The sequence below is a fragment of the Lissotriton helveticus genome, chromosome 10 (genome assembly GCF_964261635.1).
Source record: "Lissotriton helveticus chromosome 10, aLisHel1.1, whole genome shotgun sequence".
Taxonomy (NCBI): Eukaryota; Metazoa; Chordata; class Amphibia; order Caudata; family Salamandridae; genus Lissotriton; species Lissotriton helveticus.
Genome location: NC_136071.1, coordinates 1,167,762,517 through 1,167,789,544, shown reverse-complemented (window position 1 = coordinate 1,167,789,544; position 27,028 = coordinate 1,167,762,517). Strand labels below are relative to the sequence as shown.

The window sequence follows — 27,028 nt, the reverse complement described above, 5'->3', positions numbered from 1 at the left end:
ACAGGGGCACAGCTATCATTAGCACAGCTTCTGATGCTCCCAGAGCAGGCTTGAGGTACAGGGGCACAGCTATCATTAGCGCAGCTTCACATGCTCATAGAGCAGGCTAGGGTACAGGGGCACAGCAATCATTAGCACAGGTTCTAATGCTCCTAGATACAGGCTAGGCGGGGCACAGCTATCATTAGCGCAGCTTCATATGCTCACAGAGCAGGCTAGGGTACAGGGGCACAGCTATCATTAGCACAGCTTCTAATGCTCCTAGATACAGGCTAGGCGGGGCACAGCTATCATTAGCACAGCCTCACATGCTCACAGAGCAGGCTAGGGTACAGGGGCACAGCTATCATTAGCACAGCTTCTAATGCTCCCAGAGCAGGCTTGAGGTACAGGGGCACAGCTATCATTAGCACAGCTTCTAATGCTCCCAGAGCAGGCTTGAGGTACAGGGGCACAGCTATCATTAGCACAGCTTCTAATGCTCCTAGATACAGGCTAGGCGGGGCACAGCTATCATTAGCGCAGCTTCACATGCTCATAGAGCAGGCTAGTGTACAGGTCCACAGCTATCATTAGCACAGCCTCACATGCTCCTAGATACAGGCTAGGCGGGGCACAGCTATCATTAGCGCAGCTTCACATGCTCATAGAGCAGGCTAGGGTACAGGGGCACAGCTATCATTAGCACAGCCTCACATGCTCCTAGATACAGGCTAGGCGGGGCACAGCTATCATTAGCGCAGCTTCACATGCTCATAGAGCAGGCTAGGGTACAGGGGCACAGCTATCATTAGCGCATCTTCACATGCTCATAGAGCAGGCTAGGGTACAGGGGCACAGCAATCATTAGCGCAGCTTCTAATGCTTGTAGAGCAGGCTAGGGTACCGGTGCACAGCTATCATTAGCGCAGCTTCACATGCTCATAGAGCAGGCTAGGGTACAGGGGCACAGCAATCATTAGCGCAGCTTCTAATGCTCCCAGAGCAGGCTTGAGGTACAGGGGCACAGCTATCATTAGCGCAGCTTCACATGCTCACAGAGCAGGCTAGGGTACAGGGGCACAGCGATCATTAGCACAGCTTCTAATGCTCCCAGAGCAGGCTTGAGGTACAGGGGCACAGCTATCATTAGCGCAGCTTCTAATGCTCCCAGAGCAGGCTAGGGAAAGGGGTATGGCTATCATTAGTGCAGCTTGTGTAACCACAATGCGGCACAGAGCTGACACTATTATGATTGTCTTTTACTATCCATCCTGTGGGCAGGGAGCACCTTGCAATTTCCTTCATAACCCATGTCCCTCTTACTACGCCACAGCTCGTATACCGCCGTCAAATGGGCTAACACCTAGATTCATCAAAGTCCCATTTTGCGAGTCTGTAATAGCGATTCATAGGGAATCGCTATTAAGGACTTGCAAAACGGGATTCATGTAGGAATTGCAAAAAATATTGCGATTCCTACATCTTCCTTATTTGCGATTAGCAAATTGCTAATCGCAAATAAGGAATAACTCCCCATTCATTCCTATGTGCCTAAAGGCCCATAGGAATGAATGGGGAGTTATTCCTTATTTGCGATTAGCAATTTGCTAATCGCAAATAAGGATGCGATTTCAAGGGGGCCAGGGGTGTCCAAAGGACACCCTGTAGCACCCCTGAAAAGCAAATGTAGCCAGATGTTGCGCACACACATGTCCAAAGGACATGTGTGTGTGTGTAACATGCCACTCAGAAAAAAAAATGCACTAAAGTGCATTTTTCTGAGTTTTCGTTATTTACCACGAAGTCTGACTTCGTGGTAAATAGCGGCCAGAAATAGCGAATTCGCTATTAGAAAATGGTTAATGAATTGCATTTAAGGAATCTCAAATAGAGATTCCTTATATGCAATTCCTCGCAAATATGCGATTTCGCAATTAGCGACTTTTGCATTTGGGATGATGAATCCCAAATGCAAAAATTGCACTCGCAAAGGGCCAGATTCTCAGAATCTGGCCCTTTGCGAGCCGTTTTCGTCTTGATGAATCTAGCTGTAAATGTTTGAAAGGATACAGGTAGCAAATGTGTTTAATGCAGGGCATACTGTACACAATACAAGGAAAATATGTACTGAAAAAATAAAGTAAAATAAAATAACATAGGAATCCTTACCATACTCGTCAGGCCGATGAAGCACACCAAAGGTGTGATCCGGGGGCACGTTCATTGTCTCTGCAATGCTGGAAAGGAAGAAGAGAAGTATCAATATTTTCAGTCTTCACAGTACAACGTCCGCGAGGCTCAAGGCGCTACTCTGACATTCAACCACTCAGGAAGAGAAGAATCTATTCAGTCTTCACAATACAACCTCCATGAGGCTCAAGGCGCTACTCTGACATTCAACCACTCAGGAAGAGAGGATGAATCTCTTCCGTCTTCAGAGTACAACCTCCCCGAGACTCTAGGCGCTACTCTGACATTCAACCACTCAGGAAGAGAAGAATCTCTTCAGTCTTCACAGAACAACCTCCACGAGACTCAGGCGCTACACTGACATTCAACCACTCAGGAAGAGAAGAATCTATTCAGTCTTCACAGAACAACCTCCATGAGGCTCAAGGCGCTACTCTGACATTCAACCACTCAGGAAGAGAGGATGAATCTCTTCAGTCTTCAGAGTACAACCTCCCCGAGACTCTAGGCTGACATTCAACCACTCAGGAAGAGAAGAATCTCTTCAGTCTTCACAGTACAACCTCCATGAGGCTCAAGGCGCTACTCTGACATTCAACCACTCAGGAAGAGAGGATGAATCTCTTCAGTCTTCAGAGTACAACCTCCCCGAGACTCTAGGCGCTACTCTGACATTCAACCACTCAGGAAGAGAAGAATCTCTTCAGTCTTCACAGAACAACCTCCACGAGACTCAGGCGCTACACTGACATTCAACCACTCAGGTAGAGAAGATGAATCTATTCAGTCTTCAGAGTACAACCTCCCCGAGACTCTAGGCGCTACTCTGACATTCAACCACTCAGGAAGAGAAGAATCTCTTCAGTCTTCACAGAACAACCTCCACGAGACTCAGGCGCTACACTGACATTCAACCACTCAGGTAGAGAAGATGAATCTATTCAGTCTTGTAATGTAATGTAAAAGGGGCTTGTATAGGGCAGCTGCTACTCTGTAGAGTGTCCTGGCACTCTACAACCGACCGAGGGGCAGATTCAGGAAAGTTAATTGTTAGAGAAGAGCCAAGTTTGTAGCTTCTTCCTAAACAGAGTGGTAGGGGTAAGACGTCATAGTTCCAGCTTTACTTTATTCCACAGAGATGGGCCCAGGAAAGAAAAGGACCTGCCTCCTGTTCTGGATTCACGAATCCGCGACATTTTGACCAGGAAGATGTTTGCTGCGTGCAAATTTCTAGGGGTGGGGTGTGGGGGGGGATATAGAGACAGAATCTTGTTTTAGTATCTAGGCCCTACTCCATGCAGTGCTGTATGGATTAGCAATGCATTTTTTTAAATAATGCTCTTCCTTACAGGGAGCCAGTGCAAGTCTCGGAGAGCTTAGGAAACGTGTGCCTGTAGAGGAAGGCTAAGCACTATGTGGGCAGTCGCATTCTGGACTACCTGTAGCCTATTGTTCAGATAGTTGGGTAATCCTGGGTACAGTGCATTACCATAGTCCAGTCTAGATGTAATCAGGGCCTGGGTCACCAGTTTTCTAGCTGACAGTGACCGAAAGTGCAGAAACGTCCTTAGCATCCATCACATGCCAAAACAAGCCCCCACTACTGCGTTGAATTGTGGGAGAAAAAAGAGATCCCCATCAAATGTAATGCCTCCATGTTTAATAGCATTAGTGTGGATAGATGGGGGAGAGGCCTCCTTTGGCCAGAAAGACTGCCAGGGCATTTCTGATCTTAAACAGAAGAAAAGGAGCTCAGTCTTTCCTCCATTACATTTCAATTGATAAAGGGAAAGACTTCGAAAAACTGCAGTCAGACAATTCCTAATTTTTTACCCAGGAAATATTTCATCCCTGCTCCAAGAGAAAAGCATCTGGCTGTTGTCAGCAAAAGACATTACTTTTGCACACAGTGTTTCCTGCAAGGTGTGATAGGGGAGTAAGATATATGTTCAATAGTGTGGGGCTCAGGGCCAAGCTTAAAATGAACGCTGAGAAGACGAACATTGTGGTCTTCGGGCGGAGAATCTGGTTTGGACTGACCATTGGTGACCTGAGACATGTGGCCCGCTACCAGTTCCAGGGGCCTTTGCAAAGAATCTGGGGGTAATCTTCGATAACACTCTGAAATTTGACTCTCAGGTCAACTGAACAATGATCTTCTGTTTCTGGATTATTAACAGCCTGAAGAAGATTTTTCCCTTTCTTCCCCAGGAGTTAAGAGTTCCAGTGGTCATTGTACTCATAACACCTAGCCTTGACTACTGTAATGCCCTGTATCTGAATGCCAGCCAGAATTCGCTTAACAAACTACAGGTCATCCAGAATGTGGAAACTCAGTTTGTGTTGGGCGTTTCCAAGACATATCTTGGTGAGGGTTGGATTGAGAACCCTTCATTGGCTCCCAGTGAGGAAGCGATTGATTTTTAAAGCCCTGTGTTTGGTCTATAAGGCCCTCAACCAGCCAGGCTCCTTTTTTCTGTGAACCGCCTTCAAATGGTATCTTCTAAATAAGACAGCTGAGATAGGCAGGTTGGATGAAAGTGATTGTTCCCAGATTCAGGAAGGTGAGATGGGGCGAGTGTGTCTTTTCTGTGGCAGCGGCCAGGCTATGTAAATGTAAATGTAAATGTGTGTATACTTGTAAAGCGCACTATCACCTAGAAGGTATCTTGGCGCTGTATACCGCTGTGGAACCCTTCCTGGCTTTCCCTGTGAGATCGTCCCTTACTGGGCACCTCCAAGGTGAGGCCAGGCATCCTAGCGCTTTCGGGGCCGTTGTGGAGATTAAGCAAGCTATTGCCCAGAGTTGCAGAGGGGGACCAACGGTTAGATTAGGCACCTAGGCGAGAATTATCGAGTCCGTGGACACTGAGCCCAAGACCCTGCCGCGTCGGGAATTGAACCCTGGTCCCGGGCCAGACCTCTGCCTCAGGGTCTGCCGCTCTAATCGGTGAGCCACACTTCTCCCTGGAACAATCTCCCTGGAACAATCGCCCTGCACAGATTCTTACTCAGTGTTTTGTAGGCACGTGAAAACTTGGCTTTTCTCGTAACCATAATCGCTCCTGCTTTTCTCCCCGTTTGCTCTTGCGGGTTATAGCTTTTCGATACCTTTCTGGTCTTATGCTCTTTACAAATACAAAATACAAATACAAAAATGTAAGGTGGTAAAACTATAGAAAATGGGCAGAGGTAGCTAGACACCTAACTAATGTTCTGCATTTTGAGAACACAGGGTCCAAAGTTTGCAAAGTTTGAAGACGTTTCCAGCTACAGACAACTTCACTTGCCGTTTACCTCGACAAAACATTTTCTCACAAACATTTTGTGTGCATGATAGGTGTCTCTTTGCAGAACTTTTCTCCGAGAAATGTTTTTGCATAGGTTTTCCCATATAGTTTTTAAACCGTTGTAAACGTCAAATGTATTTTTTAATGCGCACGTTCACCCGTAGGCATCTTGGTGTTGAAAAACAGATGTTTATTGTTACCCAACTCAATGGTACTCATTTTATTGAACTCAGATGGATGAAAGGTTGAGTGGACCCGCCAGGTTTTTGAACTTGTGACCATGAGGTCAAACACAGGCCCCTGCAGGGGAAGCATTCGTCCACTGAGCCACCAGACTCGTCATCTACACAGATTGCGATGTTAAATTTCCTGAAGTTGCGGGGGAAAAACGTTCACTTTTGCACACTTCTAGAGCCCTACACCTACCATCAGTTTTAGGAGGATGAATGACTAGGGTGCAGGTGATTAACCTTACATGGAGCATCACAAAAACCTTCACTATCACATGGCTAAGTTAACACATTGTTTCATCAGAGAGATAAGCTTTTTAGGATGTCCCATGTAGTGGAAACGGAGATAATTGGTGAAATAATTATAGGTTCTCTCAGTCACTCACCTAAGGGTTTATCGATAAACTCCCACTATAGCCCTAGAAATTTGCCCTAGAAATTTGCGGTATTGTAATAAAATATCACACACACACGTTACGGACAGTCAATGACCAGCACCGAGGACCATGGACAGACCTACACAACACAAGCTAGCCATCACAGTAGCTTGACTCCAAGCCCCACAAATTTCAAGGCGGCACCCACATTTTTTAAATACTCCTACTACCTATTCCCTAAACATTTAAAGTAAGGGTTCCAACAGAAGAACAAGAAAGCCGAATTAATACCAGATTTTTGTGATATATCCACATAAGATATATATTTGGACCCAACTAATTTAAATGGCACTCATTTACATACTGTGGGGCTTATTACGGTGTTGGTCGGAGATGCCTCTGACCGACACCGTCTCCATCTCGGGACCGACCGACCTCTGGTCAGCAGTTCCGACCGCCTGATTACAATGCGACCGAACACTGTTCAGTCGGATAGTCACATTTCCCTATGGGAGCTTGTGTTACAGCCGTAAATGAGCTGTTGTGCAGGCTCCCATAAAGAAATAGGGGTGTGTGTAAAACTCTGCACCCTGTGGCAGGCACCCCATGGTGCCTGCCACACAGTACATGGATTTACAGGGGGGCACCCTAGGTACCCCCTCAGCCACCAACCATAGGCCACGGAGGAAAGATAAGGGGCCCTGCCAGGGGCCCCCAAAGTCGCTTCCCGACAGCCTTTCTATGTCGGAAAGGACGGCACGGAAAGGCTGTGGGAAACGACATCGTAATCCCGACGGTGGAAACGCCATCCATAGGGGATTACGGTGTGGTTCCGTCCAACTGGAAGACTATAAGAACCAGTCGGAACGTGTCGGAATGGCCGGCCGGTTCATGCCCCGACTGCCGATACTGTAATTCGGCGGTCGGACCACAAACCGACCGTGTGAGTCTAAAAGCCTTCGACCACGGTCAGAAAGCTTCTGACTAGCAGTCGGAGGCTTTCCGGTTGACATCGTAATCATACCCAGAGTGTTTATATTGATAATCAGGCAGGAGTTGGGTACTACAGTTGACACCGCCACCTTAAGGCATCTTGCAGAGTGAAATTTGGCTAATGAAATGGAACTCATTAACATAGTGGTCACATAAATAACCAGGCATGAATTGGGCACTGCCTTGGAACAACCTGCTTCCCTTAAGGCACTGTGCGTAGCTGGGATTGACCCTCCCAGATTTAATCATGCAGACCGGTATCCCAATAAAAAATACAGTCACCTGACCTGTCACCAAGCCCTATGTGTTTGTCTTTTGCCCAAAGGGTCAGTTTAGGAAGTCCTGGTTCAAAGACGGTGATTGGCTTAGCCCCCCTTGCAAGATGGCTGACACCCTACATCTCCAGGATTGTGCTCACCTCTGCTCTTCAAGCAATGGATGATGTTTACGCTGTGGTTGCCATGGTTTCTCATTGACGCTTTCATCTATTTTTTACTTTTTGGGTCAGACTGTTCCAGGTTCCTGTCGTACACAAAGAGAACACCCTTGGGATCTCATGTTCAATTTGTCTTTGAATAGATCGCAGCTTTCCTCCCTTCTTCATGTGAATTGTCATGGGTTGTGCCTAATGCAGAGCAGCTCTTGTCAATGGAACATTCCACGGACGTCATCGCTTTCAGCAGAACATAAAGAGAGCTGCTCATCGAGGCACTTCCGGCACCCGCACATGTGGGCCGCGTGCCGGAGAAAATGGGTCCTTAATTATCTGAGCCCGCTTCGAGAACCTTCGCCTCAGAAGGCCTTGAAATGAAGTGCAAGGCAGGCTTTTGTACCTTGGATAATGACATTCTACTAATATTCTCCAGGGCTGGAGGGAAAAGTCTGAACATCTGGAAGATGCCGACGTTACAGGTGTCCTCCCGACACATCAGATAGCCCAATCTGGCCCCAATCTGGCTCCTGACCTCCTTGCGTTCTGAATGCTTGTTCATATCTCTTTACCCGGACCAGATACAATGTTTTTGTTTTTTATTGCAGTTTTATAGGGCAAACTCGACCCTGAGGTATTGGAGCACTTTAGATGAGCACCAGTCACATTTCACAAGGACACCATTTTTGGTAGGCTTGGGGAGATTAAGTCATTTAGCCAGAATCACAGATTTGAGCCGACGCCGAGACGCAAACCCGCTTTCCCAGTTCCAAAGTCGGCAGCCCTGGCCTTACACCACATCCTCTCTGTGTGTTGGTTACATCATCAGCATCTGTAAATGATACTTGTGCCATTGCTTGGAGTCTAACCCCCAGATTCATCATGGTCATGTTTTGCGAGTCCTTAATAGAGAATTTTAAGGATTCGCTATTAAAGACTCGCAAAACGGGATGCAAGTAGAAATCGCAATATGTTTTGCAATTTCTACTGCTTCCTTATTTGCAAATCGCTAATTGCGAATCGCAAATAAGGAATGGCTGGGGAGTCATTCCTTTTGCGATTAGCAATTAGCAAATCGCAAATAAGGAAGCAATTTCAAGGGTGCCAGGGTGTCCAAAGGACACCCTGTAGCACCCCTGAAATGGTAATGTACACTGGTGTTGCGAACACACATGTCCAAAGGACATGTGTGTGTGTAACATACAACTTAGAAAAATGCACTAAAGTGCATTTTTCTAAGTTTTCGCTATTTACCACGTAGTTAGACTTCGCAGTAAATAGCGGCCCCAGATTGCGAATTCGCAATTTTAAAATGGTTCATGAATTGCATTTAAGGAATCTCAAATTGAGATTCCTTAAATGCAATTAATCGCAATTTAGCGATTTCTAGAATTGCGATTTTTGCATTTGGGATGATGAATCCCAAATGCAAAAATAGCGCTCGCAAAGGGCCAGATTCACAGAATCTGGCCCTTTGCGAGCCGATTTTGGCTTGATGAATCTGGCTGTTAGCACTGTAAGCTCTATGAGGCGCCCTCCGCATGGGTTTGGGATCTTCCTTTGACAACAGTTGATCAAGGTTCAGCAATGGACTCTGGAAGCATCTTGTCAGCCTTTGTGTTCCTTGGGCCACTGGGTGCTGTGAAGATGCAGCTGAAGGCCAGGCAGCCACAGAGGCCGAAAGACAGGGCCTGTAATGCTGGACTGCATTGTTAATTCAGTAGGAGAAACTACATGACATTAAAACAATTTGTAACAATCTAGCTTCATCTAGCACATATTATTTCTACGTCCATACACTAAAATGTGTTGTGTGCTGTCTTGGTGGGTCCAACAAACACAATCACTCCTCTACAACAAAACGCAACACTGCCATTACAGATTCGTGAAACGTCGCAGAGTCAGTGACCCAGCACTGAGGACCTTGCCTGAAGGCAGAAAATGTCATTGTCTCTGGCTCTGCTTGGAAGAGAAGGGCTGATTATGAGATGAGTAGATTAGACCACACAGGTAACTCCCAAGCGGCTGAGGATGTATGTACCAGCTGGCTCCTAAGGCAAAGTCAAAGTATTAGCCCCAGGCCAGCCTAAAGTATGGGCAAGATGTGGCACTGGTGCACAAACAGATGCACCAATCAGAAGGGATGCATCAATCATTGGAAATCCAACCCCATTCCAGACATGGAGAGGCAATGCATGGTGAGGGAAGGAAGGAGATGAAGGCTTCTAGTATGACACACCATAAACAACTCCGCTGCTTCGGGCATGGGCATCAGGGAGGAGGCGACCAGGCGAGACTTTCTCCGGACCCCACCTGTCTGAGATACTAAGGGTCTGTGATTAAACTGCAGACTCAGAAGGGCAGCCAGAGGTTATAAGAAGAAACTTCAGTTTCTTCATACCTCACTTCGTGCCAACTAGGATGCAGGATGTGAGAGGAACACAAACAGTGCCTTGGACCAACCCTCATAGACGGTGAGCAAGCGTACCTTTTACGGTTACTATCAATATGGGTTCTGCTCCAGCGTTAACAAATGTGACTGACAGACAGACACACAGACAGATAGATAGATAGATATATAAATATTTTGATTAGCACACATGTCCATTAGGGGCCATGGCTGGACGCCACACAAGAATTCCACTGCTCTGTAGAGTCCCAGTGCAGCTCCAGCGAGAAGCAAAGAGTCTGTGTGCCACAGCTCTTTTCACCTGAAGTCTCTGGAGGGAAAGACGTCGGCGCATGAGCACCATGCAGGGAGGTGTCTTTCATCATCCTGACAACTCATTTTTACTATGACTACTGCCGTCTAGTCAGCGCCCAACCCAGCAGCCGCCATCTTCCTTTCATACGGTAATTTTTCAAATGCACTTCATGGGGATTCCAGATGGAAGATACCTGCCTCAATGTTTTTCTTTTTTGCAAAAACTCCTTCATAATTCTAGAAGGACATCACTTTCTGCACTTATGCAGTTAATTGAGATTTATAGTCAGTATGGTCATTCTGAATGCTGACTATGTACTTGTATGTCATATCGGTTACCTCATAGTACATGCCTTCACTTTCAGTAAGTCTGTGAGGACCTATGTATAAGGTACATGGAATATATTGTTCCACATGATATATTTCTGCTGAACGGATCTTTGTGCATCCAATTTGACTGCCTTGTAATCCTCTCCATAGTCTTAGTGTTTGGTATCCTTCAACCACTATAATTTTTTCTAGACTTTGTATGGAGAGGTTATGCAAAGCCAATAGTGACAATAAATGTTCTCCCTTCAAGTCTGTGAATAGTATGCACATTAAACACCCTCAGAAACGTTCTGCATTTGTTGCTACTTCAAAGGTCATGGAAGGATCCTGAAAAAGAGTGTTTGGTCACCCTCAGGTATCCAGAGCAATTTCAAAACAGTCCAATAGTTCCTATTCTGTCAAGCAGCCTAAAAGGACTCTGATTCTCCTTCTATATCACTTTCTCCTTTGACTTTGAAGGATGTTATGGAGCTAATTAGAACTGAGACATTCATAGTAAAAATCAATGCCTCTTTGCAACGTATTGAGGAAAAATGGTCGTCCCATGATCAGCTGATCTCTCCTCTTGAACAATGAGTGAGCACAGTGGAGGTCTATGCTCCTGAGGTATCTCACTTGGCAAGAGACATCGAACAACTCAAGAGTTTGACAGAAGACTTGGAAAACAGAAACAAGAAGAATAATCTTAGGCTGTTTGGTATTCCAGAAGGTTCAGATGGCTCCAATATTATTTCCTTGTTGCAAAAAGCAATCCCTTACATAGTCCATCGGCCAGCTCAATATCCTCCCACAATACAACAGGCTAATTGTCTTGTACAATCTGGAGTCTGTTAAGATGTCTCCTTTGGATGTTAAGGTAGAGGCTGTTACAGTAATCCAGTCGTGACAAAATGAGCACTGTGACTGCTGTCCTAAGGCTGTCCTCTGGAAGGAGAAATTGCATTTTTCTCAGGATCCTAAGGAGGAGGAAGCAAGTGGAAACGATCCGGCCTAGCTGCTCCCCAAAATAAAGTTTTGAGCCCACGATCGCCCCCAGATTCTTCACCTTCTCGGTGGGGGCCGGAGGCTAGCCCATTACACCAGGCCACCAATCAGGTGTCCAGAGATTTGTGGAGTTACCAAAAATGATAACCTCCGTTTTCCCTACATTTAACTTCAAGCAGTTTAAAGACATCCAACTCGTAATGCCTTACATGCAGTCACAAAGCGTAGTCCTGCCTCGGCCTCTTTACCCCTCTGAAGGGACAACACAATTTGCGTGTCATCCGCATAGGAAGTCAGTTGGAACCCATAGGATCTTATAAGGGCTGCCAATGAAGACACATACACGTTGAATAGTGTGGGTCTGAGGGCTGACCTCTGCGGCACCCCGCACGGAATGAAGAAGGGCCTAGATCTATCTTTGCCCAGGTCCACCGTTTGAGTTCTGTCAGTGAGAAAAGATTTTAGGAGATCCCAGGCCTTGCCTTGAACCCCCCTTTTCGCTATATGGTCCATCAGAACTTCATGGTGAACCGTATCGAAGGCCCCCGATAGAGCTCTCACATAATCAATATTGCGGCTCCTCCCTGGTCCAAGGCCTCTCTGATCTCCTCTGTTGATTTAATTAGGGCCAACTCCGTGCTGTGTTCGGCACGGAAGCCAAATTGCGTCGGATCCAACAAACAGTTGGTCTGAAGAAATGTACTAAGTTGGATGTTCATAACCTTTTCAATCATCTTTGCCGGCAGAGGAAGGCGCGAAATAGGTCTGTAATTATTCGGATCTTTAGGGTCCAGATTAGATTCTTTTAGAAATGGTAGAATTGATGCTATTGACATTGAATTGACATCATTAAGTCATGTTATTGTCAAGGTGCTTTGGTGTTCCTAGTCCTTTTACTGGTTACAAAGTCTTGTGTGTTCATTCCCCTGTTTTCATCGTACCCATACATCTCACTTAGGTGTTCCACTGTCCCTTCATCCTTTGAGGTGCTCCTTTTCATTCTCTTGCTTTGTCGCCATCTTAACAATTTTGTTCCTGTGATGCCAAAATCATTCTAGTCAATCTATTGGGGGATGTTACCCTCAGTTTATTTTATTTTATGTTCCCTATCCACATCTCCCTTTCTTTTTACCCTCTTTTCCTTATCTTCTTAACTTTCTTCCTAACCATGATATTAAAAGCTTTTTGTAAGAGTCAAACGTTTTTAAGATTTAACACTATTTAGAGTTGTAACATGGAATGCTAAATTTTTGAAAAACCCAATTAAGCGTCAATATGTACTGCCACATCTAAGTATGTACTGCCACATCTAGCTGGATTGTAGTGTCAAATAGCTTTATTACAGGAGACATTGATTCAGAGGTGACAAGTTAAAAAAACAAAGGGTTGGCAAAACTATTTTTCTCCCTCAATCTCCAATAAGAATGGTGTGATCCCTTGTTTTAAGCAATAAAATATAACATTACTCTTTCAACATCAAAATTTAGATGGTCAGTGGATACTAGTTACACTCAAAATTCATGATGCCACTCTCTCTATAATGGATATATACGGTCCAACCCCTCCCGATCCAAGTTTGTTGGAAAACACTCTCACACCATTTCTGAACATCCCACTGAAAACCTACTGATGGGACGAGATTGCAATAAGATCATGCATTCATGCATGGACAGGAAACTGACATCTGGATTAGTTACCTATGCCTCTCATAAAGTCTCCAAAACCACCATATCTCAAAAGTCACTTACCAAAACTTAGAGACTATTCAACCCTGACCTTCATGAGTTTTCATTCCATTCAGCTAACCATCACTCTCAATCTCGAATGGATTACATATTCCTAAACAAAAGTTTATTACAAAACCTGGGTAATCCAGAGATCGGTTCTATTTTAATAACCGACTATACTTCGGAGTGGACTGATTTGGAGATCTTTGCTAGCAACCCCAATAAATCCCTATGGCGATTCAATAATTCAGTGCTATCGGACACCTCTTCTGTTTCCTCACCTTTGTCAATGATTAATTCACAATTCATGAAAATAGACAAGCACCCTTTCATTTAATTTGGGACGCTTTCAGGGCAGCATCTATGGGTTTCATAATAGGCTACGTTTAAGTCAAAAAGTAAAACGAAGAAAAGAAGTCGGCTTCAATGCTGGCTCATATGCAGCAAATGGACCATAACTATTACACTTCGAAAAATAATAAAACGGACCTTGACACTTTGATAGCGGCCAAACTTGAATTTAATAAATATACCTTCGACCTTTCCTGTACTTCATTGATAACAGTTTTTTAACCTAAGAACAACTTAAATTCCTTCTTAAGTGTACGTTTCTAAGCACTAAAAAAACGCATATTGGTGATCAGGTCGATGGCATTGTGTTTCCCATAAATCCCATACTTTAAAAGCAAAAGCTTTAAAAATTCAGGACACTCTATGAAAACATGTGTAATAGGACATTTAATTTTCTGCTCACATATGCAAAATAATTTCCTTTCCTTAACTATCTCAGCTATACTTCGGACCCCCCAAGACGGGATTACATCCGGATCTAAACTTTAAAGTTTCAAGATGAAGAGTTGGATCTGGTAAATATAATAGATATGGAAATATATCTCAATTGCCTAGGGTCTGTAGCGTTAGCATAATAGATGATTTCCGGGATAAATAAAACCCGAAAGAAAGGAATAGGGAATCATTTACCCTTTTGGCAAATTTAATATTTTTTTTCAAGCAACTGCTTTCCACTGGATCTAAAATATCACTTTTTATACCTATTATTTAAAAACCATAAAGTGCTAGTGGTGGAATTTTGGGTAACAATGCTTTAACAAGAGGCGTGTATGACAACCCTCTATACATCCTATTAAACTTCACAAGGGAACATGACTATACAAGTGCTCTAGATTTAATAACATCAACATGTTCATCCCAGTCTAAATTATGAGAGAAAAGCAGCCCTAAATAATTATGCGTTCTGATTTCTTCCAGTAATGCCTCATCTATTAACTATGTAAAATGTGTTACTTTTTCCCCAAAAACGAATACTTTTGTTTTTCCTTATTTATCTTTAAAATGTTTTCCTTACAATAATCTCTTAAAATGGCGATTTTATTTTGAAGACCTCTTGGGGTATAATCTAATAGTACAACGTGCTCTCCGTACATTAAACACAGTGTATGGGAAGATTCCATTTGCGGAGAGAAGGAGCTTGAAAAGCGAATTAACTGGGTACATCGGCCACAAATAAACTAAAAAGAATCTGGGCTTGAACACAGCCCTGGCACAGTCCATTACTAACATATATCTTTTTACTAAGGCGGCCAGAGGGGTCCATTTCTGCTTGGGTCCAATTTGAGCTATGTAATGCTTGTATTAGGGACAGCAGACCCTGTGGTATTTTACAAGCTGACAATTTTTCACATAACCTAGCTCAGTCCTCAGTACCGAAAACTTTTCAAGAAGTACACAAAGCAACAAAAAATACATCACTTATATCGATGAACATCATCACAATTGCCCACAATGCAACACGGTGATTGGTTGTGGAATGGCCTGCCCAATACCCTCCTTGTTCTACGGCTAAACAATTATTTGGAGAAACCCACTCCTCCAGTTTATCCAACAACAATTTAGAAAAGACTTTTGCATGCATGTCTAAAAGGCTTACAAGCCTTTATTGGAGGGGCTACTCCCATCCCCCATCTTCAATAAAGGTTTAATAATTGACCACCAGAATCTTAACTTCGGAAGATACAGTTTGCATTTCTGATGACAGCTGCCCCTATCTTTGGGTTCCCTTAGTTTTCTCTAGAGCTTGCAAGGAACTCTTATAATAACCTTAGGAAAATGTGGGCTCGGTTTTTAAGCACCAAACTCTTCTGATGCAAATAGGTTGAAATCTTAAAGGATGCCCTTAATCCTAACATCTAGGGTAATCCACATAATTCTTCTCTATGTTCTGTCTCGTCACGTTTTTTTAAATAAAATGCCTACTGGATACTGAATGACTAGTCTATCATCTCCAATCCTCAATATGTGATGGACTATGTAGATTACAACCAAAAACCACTGGAGAAAGTACCAACAAAAAGTGGTCAAATGGGTTACAGTAGCTGCTATGTATAACCTCTACCAAAAATCCATGAATCCGGGCGATGCAGCAGTTGTCCTCAGGAGCTATATTAATCTCCACTAATAAAAACATTGCCGCTACCACAACTATGCATGGTTGAGAAATTCTCGCCAAAAGGATTGGGAGGCCCAAATAACCATTTCATAATCACAACGCCAATGCAGCTTCACAATCTTACCATATGCATTGCATGAAGAGTATGCTAACTGTGGGATCAGAGACCAGCGGCAGGGTCACTGCCTGGCAGCAAACAATGAGCCCTTAAACTAAGAAACCGTAAGCACTGCCCTCAAAGAAACTTACACCCACAACACACTTATGCCTCTTTAAGATTGACCCAGTGTTGGAAACAATAATTATTGCTCCTGATAAACAACAACACTGATGTTTATAGCACAAATAAGCTAATTTACTAGCCATTTTTCCCAGCTAAATTTCAGCAGACTTGCTTAAAATTTTAGCTGGAGAAAATTGTGGGCTTACAGTGTTTGCAACAACTCTGACATTCGTATTTCCCTACTGTGAGGCCTACCTGTCCCATAGGATAACACTGGGTTGCCTTGTAACATTTAATAAGTGCTAACTTGTGATTGGGAACAGGTAAATATTTCCTGTTTGATATCTATGAAATTGTAATTAAATTACAATTTTGAAAATTCCATTTTTATAAAGCTATGTACAAGGGGCTTCAGCCATTTAATCAGCTGGGTTGGGCTACATTAATAATCAAAATAAAGCTTACACCAGTTTTATGGTTTTCAAAATATTGAGATCTTATAGGTAAGGTCGGTGCCCTCTTTTTTTTTTTAAACGTTTCTTTAGTTTCTTTGATGTTTCTTCGGCTTTAACTATACCTATCAACTGTGTACATAGAAGAAAGAATTGAGTGATATTTGCAATCATCACAAAGGACAATAAGTGCAAGGAGAGTTAAAAAGAACTAACCAGTCAGGGTCCTGATGAGAACCCAAATGTATTGTGAGGTTCGGAAAGCATCGATGACTAAACTTGGGGAGTTATCACGGCTAATGTGAGAACTTAATGCACACAACCCTGCAAGAGACATCGGTAGCCTACAGCAACGGAGTGCGCTTTATAACCCCAATGGGATCATGGAAACAAGCGGTCAAGCATAAGACTAATAATAGAGACCTCAAAATTTTAGAAACCATAAGATTGATGTAAGCTTTTTCTTTAAATATGTAAAGACTGACAATGTTGGATATATATATAAAATAACAAATGTATTTGATTGATATTTTCTTTACAATATTTGACTTCAGGTAAATGAAAAGTTTATTCAAACAGGGCTGTAACTAATGTGCCTGGTACAGAAATGTTGTCTGAATGATATGGTAAAGTGTTTGTGAAATGCATAAAAACATGGCAAAATCAGATTAAGTTAATTAAACGATCTCATAAAAATGGCTATTGAATAATGACAGTCTAGGTATATAATAGTTTTTTGACTTTTATAAGTTCTCTTTCTGGACCTGCAGAAGGACTCTCAGAGGACTGCCTGCGGCTGTGGCTTGCTGTGTACTCCACAAGACTGCTTTGCTGCATCTGAAGGCGTTGCTTGCTGCCGGGAGGCTGCCGTGAAACCTCAGAGGCCTGCACTGCTGATTGAGCCCTGCTTCATCACTTGAAACCAGGACAACACGAGCGACTCCAAGATCTAGTTTGCTGGTCTCCTGATCAGAGCCTAAGAGACAGAAAAGGCTCCCGCCATCTTGAACCTGGACACATCCTGAGAGAGTCCTGAACCCCTACGTCCAGTCCTGGATCATTGATTGTGGTGTTATAGGTGCCCAGGTAGCCAGAATCGAAAACTTGGGCTATAGAATTCTTTTTTGCAGAAAACTGCTCTGAGAACACAAAGGAAGACCAGGACCAACCTGCACATCTATCGGCATAAAGTGTTTTACAGGTCAGACTTACTTCATGGTAGTTCCCACTATGTTCTTATCCACAGCAGCAAATCCTGTTCAATGGTCCTTCACCAAAGGAGTTATCCAGACTCCTGGAACTCTTGTCGGCTACAGCCTCTTGCCTAGACCTGCTTGAGATTTTCGACTTTCAAAAGACAAACTAAGTCAGAACGTAGAAATCTTCACCGCAACTTCGAACAGCGGCTCCCCAAGTATGATGCCTCCTCCTCTGACACGGCCTGCAGCCATACCCCACTGAACTTTACCTTCTCAGAACATTTTATTCCAAAATTGCTTTAAAGTCCGAAGGTAAGTGCTGACAAGGCTCAATCAACTTCTAATATCCGACCTGCGCTTCATTGCAGTCGGCCATATTTTTCAACTTTGACCCGGTCTCGCATGACTAGATGTTCGTGATTGCCACTTTGATCTTTTGCCGCTAGATTTTACTAAAAACTTAAAAAATACATACCGTTGGCTCTAGTGATTGGATTTTTGTCATTTTGGTATCATGTAATTTATTAAAATGTTCTCTGTTCTTCTAAATTGGTGTAGACTTTTTTTGTGTTGTGTTTTCACTTTATTACTGTCGGTGTGCTGCATAAATACTTTACATATTGCCTCTAAGTTAAGCTTGACAGCTTGTGTGCAAAGCGGCCAGAGGGTAAGTACAGGATAATTTTGTGACTTTTGTGTTCACCCTGACAGGAATTGTGACTGTTGCTTGATCAGGGGCAACTACCCCGACCACCCTCCAATCAAGCAACAACCCAAATTCTCACATGACCCTTCAGACTAAAGAGGACCTTCTGTGATGTACGGAGTATAGATCCACAGTGTGCTCAAGGTCTTTCTGGGAGGCAAAGACTTTCCGACAGACACCAAAAACAGGCCATTCAAGTGGAGAAGGCCCGGCCACAGAAAGACCACTTATTGTCAAGCACATTAGACTCGGCATTTGCAAGTCTTTCATGCTGTGAACATTTACACCACTTGACAAGAAGAGAAATCTCAGGCACACCATTCCTGTAAAACTGGCAGCATGGCCTCCTCCTCCATTCTGGCCATAGAAATAGAAGAACAACCTCCACCAGGAAGCTATATGTAAATATGGAAAAAGAGAAGGCACTTAATTTTCTTTTCCCAAGCCAAGAAAGCTTGAATACGTTAAATATATTTTTAGAATGTGACCCAAACAAGACGAAGGATACATTTGACTGGAAACTCCTGTCATGTGACAAGAATTAGAATATATAAGGTTTATTTTTTGTATGACCATGCATCACAACTCCATTGGTACTTTCAGGTGGCAGTTTTATCACTCAGTAGCCTATATTTCTGTCACTCCCATTTTGTTCCTATTTTTTGGTTCCTTAAAAGTGTTAAATTCCTGCGGTCGTGCGTCCTTGTGCCTGTTCTGGTTCGTACTGCTCACTTGTGTTCAGCTCGTGTCACATTCCTAATTTCTATCTTGAATTTATTATTGTTTATTTTGGTTTTTTCCCAAAGTAGTGACTTCTTTCAGAGTTACTTTTCGGATACTTATTATTAGAAGAGAAAATAAACACAATATGTATCTTGAGCTAACAGATAATAGGAAATATAGATCAGCAAATGACAAAATCTTGTGTCTTTTCTTCTTTTATTTTTGATGTAAATCTTCTTAAGAATTCTCTAGCCGTTGCCAACACGTGTTTCGTCTTTGGTGGTGTTCAACCACAAACTTCTTCAGAGCTGTCTTATCTAAGGTAAATTTCCCAATACTTCTTTCTCATAAGCCAAATATTGATGTACTATGGATTTGCGGTCTTAGTAATTTCAAATAGTCGCGTTTCCCGGCTCCGTATAACCGCAAGTAAACAATGTACTCCACGTGTAAGGAGAGACCATATGTTCTTCCTAAGACGGAGTAACGTCTTCCTCAAAGAAAGTTCTAACCGGCATCTAGCTAGACGCCGGTTAGAACTTTCTTTGAGGAAGACGTTACTCCGTCTTAGGAAGAACATATGGTCTCTCCTTATGACTTGCGGTTATACGGAGCCGGGAAACGCGACTATTTGAAATTACTAAGACCGCAAATCCATGGTACATCAATATTTGGGTTATGAGGAAGAAGAATTGGGAAATTTACCTTAGATAAGACAGCCCTGAAGAAGTCTGTGGTTCAACACCACCAAAGACAAAACACGTGTTGGCAACGGCTAGAGAATTCTTAAGAAGATTTACATAAAAAATAAAAGAAGAAAAGAAAAGACACATGATTTTGTAATTTGCTGATCTATATTTCCTATTATCTGTTAGCTCAGGATACAGATTGTGTTTATGTTCATATGGTATTGATTTGATCATGCCTTTTGGTTGTAGATGGATGGCCTAAACCGTATCCTTGGAGCTTTCTACATTGTACAAATCACTTTTGTTATCACCATAGCCTAGCGCAATTATCACCCAGACATCCTTCTTTTTGTCTTGTATTATTAGAAGAGAACAAGCTCAATGAAGTGATTGTCCTCGCCTCAGTGAACACAACAAGAAATTCAACCAACAACCCAAACGTCCAGCCTTTGTCAAATTGTGACTTTAAGATGTCCAAGGTAAGATCCACTTCAAAATCACACCACCAACCCCATGCCGGAAAGAGAGGATTTCACAAAGCCCAATTGCCAACCGTTTTAAAGGCCACTGAGGTTAAACCATGAGTAGTTTAAACACCTTTGCTGCCACCTTCAGACATAGAACACCAGCCATCCCCTGGACAAATGGTGACTTCAGGCTGTAGCATGGATTCATTTTTATCACACCGTAGAAGCTTGCGCTAGCAGCTTTAAAAGTATGATAAGCAGGGTTAATCTAGGCATTAGTAAATAAACCTCATTTCTATACCTTACACTGCAGGGGATCAGTGTTGGATACTCGCAGTTCGCCCATAGCGCAAACGCTGTTTTCTTCTAGAAGTTCTGGTCAGTACACAATTCTTCTTATGCCCTTTAGAAGAGAGTGAGTCTCTGTTCCCAATGTAATTAAGGGGATACTGAGAGGAGACCCTATAGACTGAGCCTGCTTTAAAACTCATTGTCACCTTTTTGAATGTGCTGAATGGGCTGGATAGAGCAGTCAGATGCATTTATTCGGGATTAATATAAAAGGATTCCAGGCAGCACCCATAAGGCTAGCATGCATACAATAAACAAGCTGTTGCAGAAGAAAATGTCTTTCATTTTCCCTGAGGTACCAGTTAAAATGTACTCTTTCATCTTCAGGAATCTGTTCTTTCCTGGAAACCTGAACATCAAAAAGTATAGTTGCACAGATGTTGTTTTCATGCAATTGTATGAGTGTTTGGTGAGCTGAAGTCTTGAATCATTCTATCTGCTCAGAGATATTGTGATTAAAAAGAAAATAAAACAAAACAAGAAAACTAGGTTGACAGAAGGATAGTAAATCATGATGGTCAGTGAAGGTCTTAAGACGATAAGGCGCTGAAATGTGCAATGACTATTCCTACAAAGGATCGTTTTTTAATGGGAGAAACCGTAAGATCAGAAATGTCATGATCCCATCAGAAATTAAGGAATCTAAAGACTTACACAGGTTCAATAACCAATGAGGGGACCTCATTAGAAGTCATATTCCAATATTCCCAGCATTCTACAAGAAAAGCCATCACTTGTAGTTTGTGAAAAGTACTTACGGGTCATACACCTTTCCAAGCTGATGCTGGAACTTCTCATTGAAGTCGTCATACCTTTTGGCCACGATTTTTGCTGCTTGGCTCCTGAGAAATGTAATTAAAAGTCAAAATGTTACCTCTTTAATGTTACATGAACCCTTCCACATTACCCTCTCAACAAATAATGCAGCACATATTACAGGTAACCCTAGGAAACAAGTGCCCATTATGTACATAAGGAAGGATGGAGCCAGAGTAGTCAGGCTTACTCTGATCAGGCGCACTTGCTCATTTGCGGTAACTACACAAAGATGTCCTTCAGACCTGAAAATGTAGCCAAAACACTACATTTCTGCGTTCTTTTTTTTAAGATGGTAGGATCTGACAATATAAGGCCAGCCATCACGACCTGACCTTTCGGCTCCTACATTTGGGCGTTTCCCTTCATTGAGTTCAGGGAGTGTTTCTCCACTTCCCGGATCTTTGGGTCAAAGCACATGCGCGCCATCAACTTACTGTAACTTGAAGAATGTCACCAGCCTTGGAGCCATCTTTAACGCCCCCTCATGCCCAGTGCTTGCCATTGCCTTTTTTCAAACTTTATTTATAATTTCATAAAGAGTAATACATGGATGTGGCATTACGGTTACGGTTCATAAACAGTGGGACGCCCAGCCATTGACAATGCATAGATAACATAGGAGTGGAGAAAGGACATTTTCAGGCATCTAATGTACACATTTTAACCCTGAAGACATATAGTGGCACATTTATGAAGGCGTTATGTTATATAAATTTATTGCACGCACAGCTGCTCGTGAGTGTCCTTGCGCGAAACCAAACAGGGTAAAACAGTGGGCTTTAGATGAGTAGATGAGTTTTCAATTTTTTCTTAAATGCCGCTGAATCCTGGATGGTGCGCAGGTCCAGAGGAAAAGCATTCCAAGCAACCACCTCTTTCAATGTAAAAGAGCTGCCCCTATCCTCTGATGCTTGAAACATGGGACCTGGGTATAACATAAGGACGAAGAACGCAGGGAGCGCGCAGGAACATAGTAAAATAAGCGCTTCTGCAGGTAAAGAGGGCCACACCCATGAAGCGCATGGTGGGCCAAAATCAGAAGTTTGAATTTCACTTTAGCCGTCATGGGCAGCCAGTGAAGGGAGCGCAGTTGTTGATGCACACTGTCCCTGGCCGACAGACCTAATAGGAGTCTGGCTGGGGTATTTTGCACCACCTGTAACTTCTTCAACATGTAGCCCGGGATGCCAGAAAAAAGGGTATTGGCATAATCCAACCGAGACAGGATCAACGCACAAGTGACTGTTTCTCTCGCCATCTGCGGCAGGAGTGGAAAAAACCTTCTGAAAGATTTAAGCAGGCCGAAACAGCCACCGGCCAGCTTCTTGATATGTCCTGAGAAGGAAAGACCTTCATCAAACCAGACCCCCAATTTTTTGCTGGCTCCCCTATTGAAGTTGGTAGCGGGTACTCGGGAGGCCATAACTGTTCTCTGAAATTGAGGGATAATTTACCGAATAGCAGAATCTCTGATTTTTCTTCATTGCACTTGAGCTGTGTCTCCGCCAGCCATTTGCAGATAGATGAAAAGGAATGTTGGATCAATAGTACAGAGTCTGCGTCTTTGTCCCAGGTAAAAGGCAGCTGGATGTCATCAGCATAGGCCAGCACCTTCGCCCCCAACTCCTCTGTTAGATATATCAGCGGAGTAACAGATATTAAATAGGAGGGGGCTATGGGAGGATCCCTGTGGGACACCCGTTGTTACTGGCTGAGGGGAAGAAGAGGATGGTGGAATCCAAATCTGCTCAGACCGCCCGTCCAAGAAGGAACAAAACCAGCCCCATAAAGTGCCCGATAGACCAATCTTGGCCAGGCATGACAGGAGAAGGGAGTGCGGGACCGTGTCAAACACCGCCAAGAGGTCGAGCAAAATCAATGCAGCCCACCCGCCGGCATCCAGACACTCCCGAATAGCCTCCGCCACCTCAACCAACACAGTTTCTGTGCTGTGGGACGCCCGGAACCCAGATTGAGCTGAATCCTTTTCCACAAAATCAGTGAGCAGCTTATTTACCACATTCTCACACACCTTCGCCAATGCAGGAAGGAGGGAGATAGGCCATTAATTCCTCGGACAGAGGAGGTCCAATGACTTTTCAGAAGTGGCAAGATCTTGGCCTCCTTCCAGGCCAGTGGAACCATTGCTTTCTGGAGGGACAAATTAACAATGGAGTTCACTTCTACATAGATGACCTCAGCAACCGCTGCCAATATCCTAGCAGGACAGGGTTCCAAAGGCGAGCGAGACTTTAGACCTTTGAGAATTTTGAGACATTCCAGAGGATCGACTGACCTAAACCCTGACAGTGAGTGGCCTATACCAACAGGTTGACACTCCAGAAATGCCTCCAAACTGATGCTGCGGGAGGTAAATGCTGCTTGAATTGCCTGAATCTTGTCCCTAAAGCATCAGGAGAGGATGTTGCACCAAGCTGGAGAAGATGACGCCACACTACCTTGGGCCACAGAAGACATAAAACTCTGGACAATCGTCAAAATTTCCTTAGTCAGTCAGTCATAAGCTTTTATTCGATACTCAGAGATATCTTATAAGCACATACATAATACAATCAATACAGTATACAAAAAAGTTTATGCCATAAGAAGTCAGTAAAAAGTATTTAGAATGTTTAAGAGTGATAAAAGGGTATAAATCCGTTAATAAATTAGCTAAAACAAGAATTAAACAGCTACTGACAGTCTCTTACATCGAATATGCCAAAACTGCTTTAAAAATTTAGCTATTCCACAGACTATTGAGGGGGAAGTGTCCGTGCTTAGGATACGCAAGGCTACTAAGTAACTGCGTGTGCCCATGTTACGGCAGAGTGGTTTCAGCCAAAAGCTCCTAGGCCTTGCGTAATCCGGGCACTCAAATAGAACGTGCACAATAGATTCTATCCTAGTATGGCAACATGCACAGTTGGGAGAAGTGCGGTCCGCTGTTGCCCATTTCGACACCAGGGCACCCAACGGGAGTGAACCAACTCTAAATTTAAAATAAAGGGCCCGATCAAAGGGGAGAGTAATCAAGTCCAAATAAGGTTCAAAGGCCACGTTGTCTTTAATTTGTAAAAAGGTGGCGGTGGACTTGCAGTGATTTGGGCTGGCGATTAGGCGCTCAGCAATCCAATTCCAAAAAAGCGCCTTGACAACTTCTTTTGGGGGGGCTGAACGGGATGGCCAACAATCCCCTAGGCCTATGTTCTCCAACAACTTTTTGGTGTCCCTTAACCATTTAATTTTGGCCCAACCCCCTTGGCTCATTATGTCCCTCAGTGCATCAGCATAGGATTTTAGTTCTTCGCACCTCCAGATCCGTGTCCACAACAGGAGCGGGCGAAGCTGGGCCTGGTCTTTAATATTTTTACATCCCGTGTCCATCCTCACAGGTACTGATGGTGTGCTCAGGGGGAGAGCAATGAAGGATTTTAATAGCTTGCTCTCAGCAGTAGCTAGGGCATCCAGGCGGCAATGACCCCACAGTTCTGCCCCATACAAGGCTGAAGTAGCTACTTTGGCCTTGTAAATGTCAAGTACTGGGGTTAGCGATCTCCTAGTTGAGGCCCTATATTCCCTCATGAGAGCTCCTCCTGCTCTCCGGTGGTTAAGGACCATTTTTTCAATGTGGTTTGCCCATGTCATCCTGTCCGTAATCCGAATGCCAAGGTAGTCAAATTCGGCTACTTTCTCCAGGGGAATAGAGTTAAGTGTAGGTGAGCAGCCCAGTTTTTTAGGTGGATTGAGAACTAGGTATTTGGTTTTGTCCACATTTATTGTAAGACCTTTTGCAGCACAGAACTCCTGGAATCGTGTTAGAAGTTTCTGTAGTCCTTGTGGGGTCTTAGAGATCAGGAGCGTGTCGTCCGCAAAAAGCAGGGTTGGGATGCGGACACCTCCAAGACAGGGAGCGTCAGCTGGTTCTTGTAGGAGATGTTTTACCACCCCATTCAGATATAACGAGAATAGGGTGGGCGCCAAGACGCAGCCCTGTCTTACGCCCCTAGACACTGGTATTTTTTCCGTTAGTTCTCCGTTATTACCCCAACGGACCTGTGCAAAAGTGTGGGCATGAAGGCTTATAAGAAGGGACAAGATGTAAGGTGGTAACCCCATCTCAAAAAGGACCCTCCAAAGCTCTTCCCGGGGAACTAGATCGAAGGCAGTCTTCAAGTCTATAAAGGCTAAGTAAAGACTGCCCCCGCCCAGTTCCACCACCTTCCACCCCAAGAGGGACAACCTGAACACCTGCTCTATAGTCCCCATACCAGCCCTGAAACCTGCCTGAAAGTCTGATAGGATTTTGTTCTCCTCCACCCAATGGAGGATCCTACCTAGGATAGCTTTACCAGCTATCTTTTGGGTGGAGTCTATCAGACTTATAGGTCGATAGTTTCCCGGGGTTTCCCTGCAACCTTTTTTGTAGATGGGGACTACCATCGCCCCTTTCCAGGATTCTGGTACTACTCCTCCTCTCATAATGTCATTTAGTAGAGCAGCTATAATCCTTCCCCATTCCCTTGGGTAAGCCCTCATCAGATCACCCGGAAGGCCATCCGGGCCCGGTGCCTTGCGTGGTGCCACCCAGCCTATTGCCCCCTCAATCTCTGAAGGAGTGAAAAGGTCATAGGCATGAGGTTCAATAGCTAGCGTGAGATCCGTCCCCACAGACAGTTCCCCGTCTGGTGGGAGGTATAAAGACCCAAAGTGTTTTGCCCAACTTTGAGGTGGAATGCTGCAGGGTCTCATGACTGCATCGGATTTGGTCCGTTTCCTTATGAGATTCCAGAACACACCGGAATCCCTGATTTTGCTAGCCTGGAGTAGGTCCTCCCAGTATTTTTCTTCCCACTCCCTTCTAGCCGAATTAAGGATCTTTTTATAAGCCTTCCTAGCCTCATGGATCACACTTTGGGATTTAGATTTAACTGCCTCAACTAGCTTTGTCTTATGGGTCCTGCAGGCTTGGGTATACCACCCCTCATAAACTTTCTTTTTAATTCCTGTAGTGCCCGGCTTATTAGAGGACAGGGTAAAGACATTGGTTAGGTCTTCAACCAGAGACAGAAACAACCCACTCACTTTACCAACCCCTTCTAGCGAAGATTCCAAAGATGTTACCGCGCGGTTTAAGTGGGATTGAATTTCCCCAACCTTCGCCTCGGATAGGACCAGTTTCGCCCATTTAATTCTTCTGCCACATGGGGAGACTTCTGATTCATCTAGTGGTACGAGCGCCTCTTTAATGTTGGCCTTCCATTGGGGTTGCCACCAGTGCTCCATTTCTAGGGAGAGAGGGTTGTGATCACTCTCCGTCGAGGGGACCACCTGCATGTCCTTCACATAAGGCCACAAGCACACATCTATTAGGACATAATCCAGCCTAGAGGTGTGCCCTGGTCTGTTGTAGGTATGTGCACCCCCCCTATCCAAGGAAGTCCTCCCATTCGCTGCCCTTAAATTAAATTCGAGAGTAAGGGAGTAAATTTGGAGCGCCACTTCTGTCCACTTTTTGATCGGTACGATGTCCAGAGCCGGTATTCCCCACCTGGCATCCTCCTCATCCTGGTCGAGGGAAACATCCGAGCCCAAAGGCTCGAACGTGCAGTTCAAATCACCAACAACCAGGGTGCGGGTCTTATTGGGGGTGTTATTTAGCAGGGTCTCAAGAAGAGCTATCACTGGAGACTTT

The 27,028-nt window shown here is 44.0% G+C and overlaps 1 protein-coding gene across 2 annotated transcripts in view; it reads right to left on the bottom strand.

Moving 5' to 3' along the window:
- Positions 1 to 27,028, bottom strand: part of EFHB (EF-hand domain family member B) — a 250,589-nt gene that overhangs the window by 84,804 nt on the left and 138,757 nt on the right. For both annotated transcript variants that reach the window (XM_078663999.1, XM_078664000.1), the window contains 2 exons: positions 21,273 to 21,356; positions 2,152 to 2,219 (listed from right to left, as the gene is read on the bottom strand). In XM_078663999.1, the coding sequence (XP_078520125.1) occupies positions 2,152 to 2,219; positions 21,273 to 21,356 (152 nt within the window). The remainder of the gene's footprint in view (positions 1 to 2,151; positions 2,220 to 21,272; positions 21,357 to 27,028) is intronic.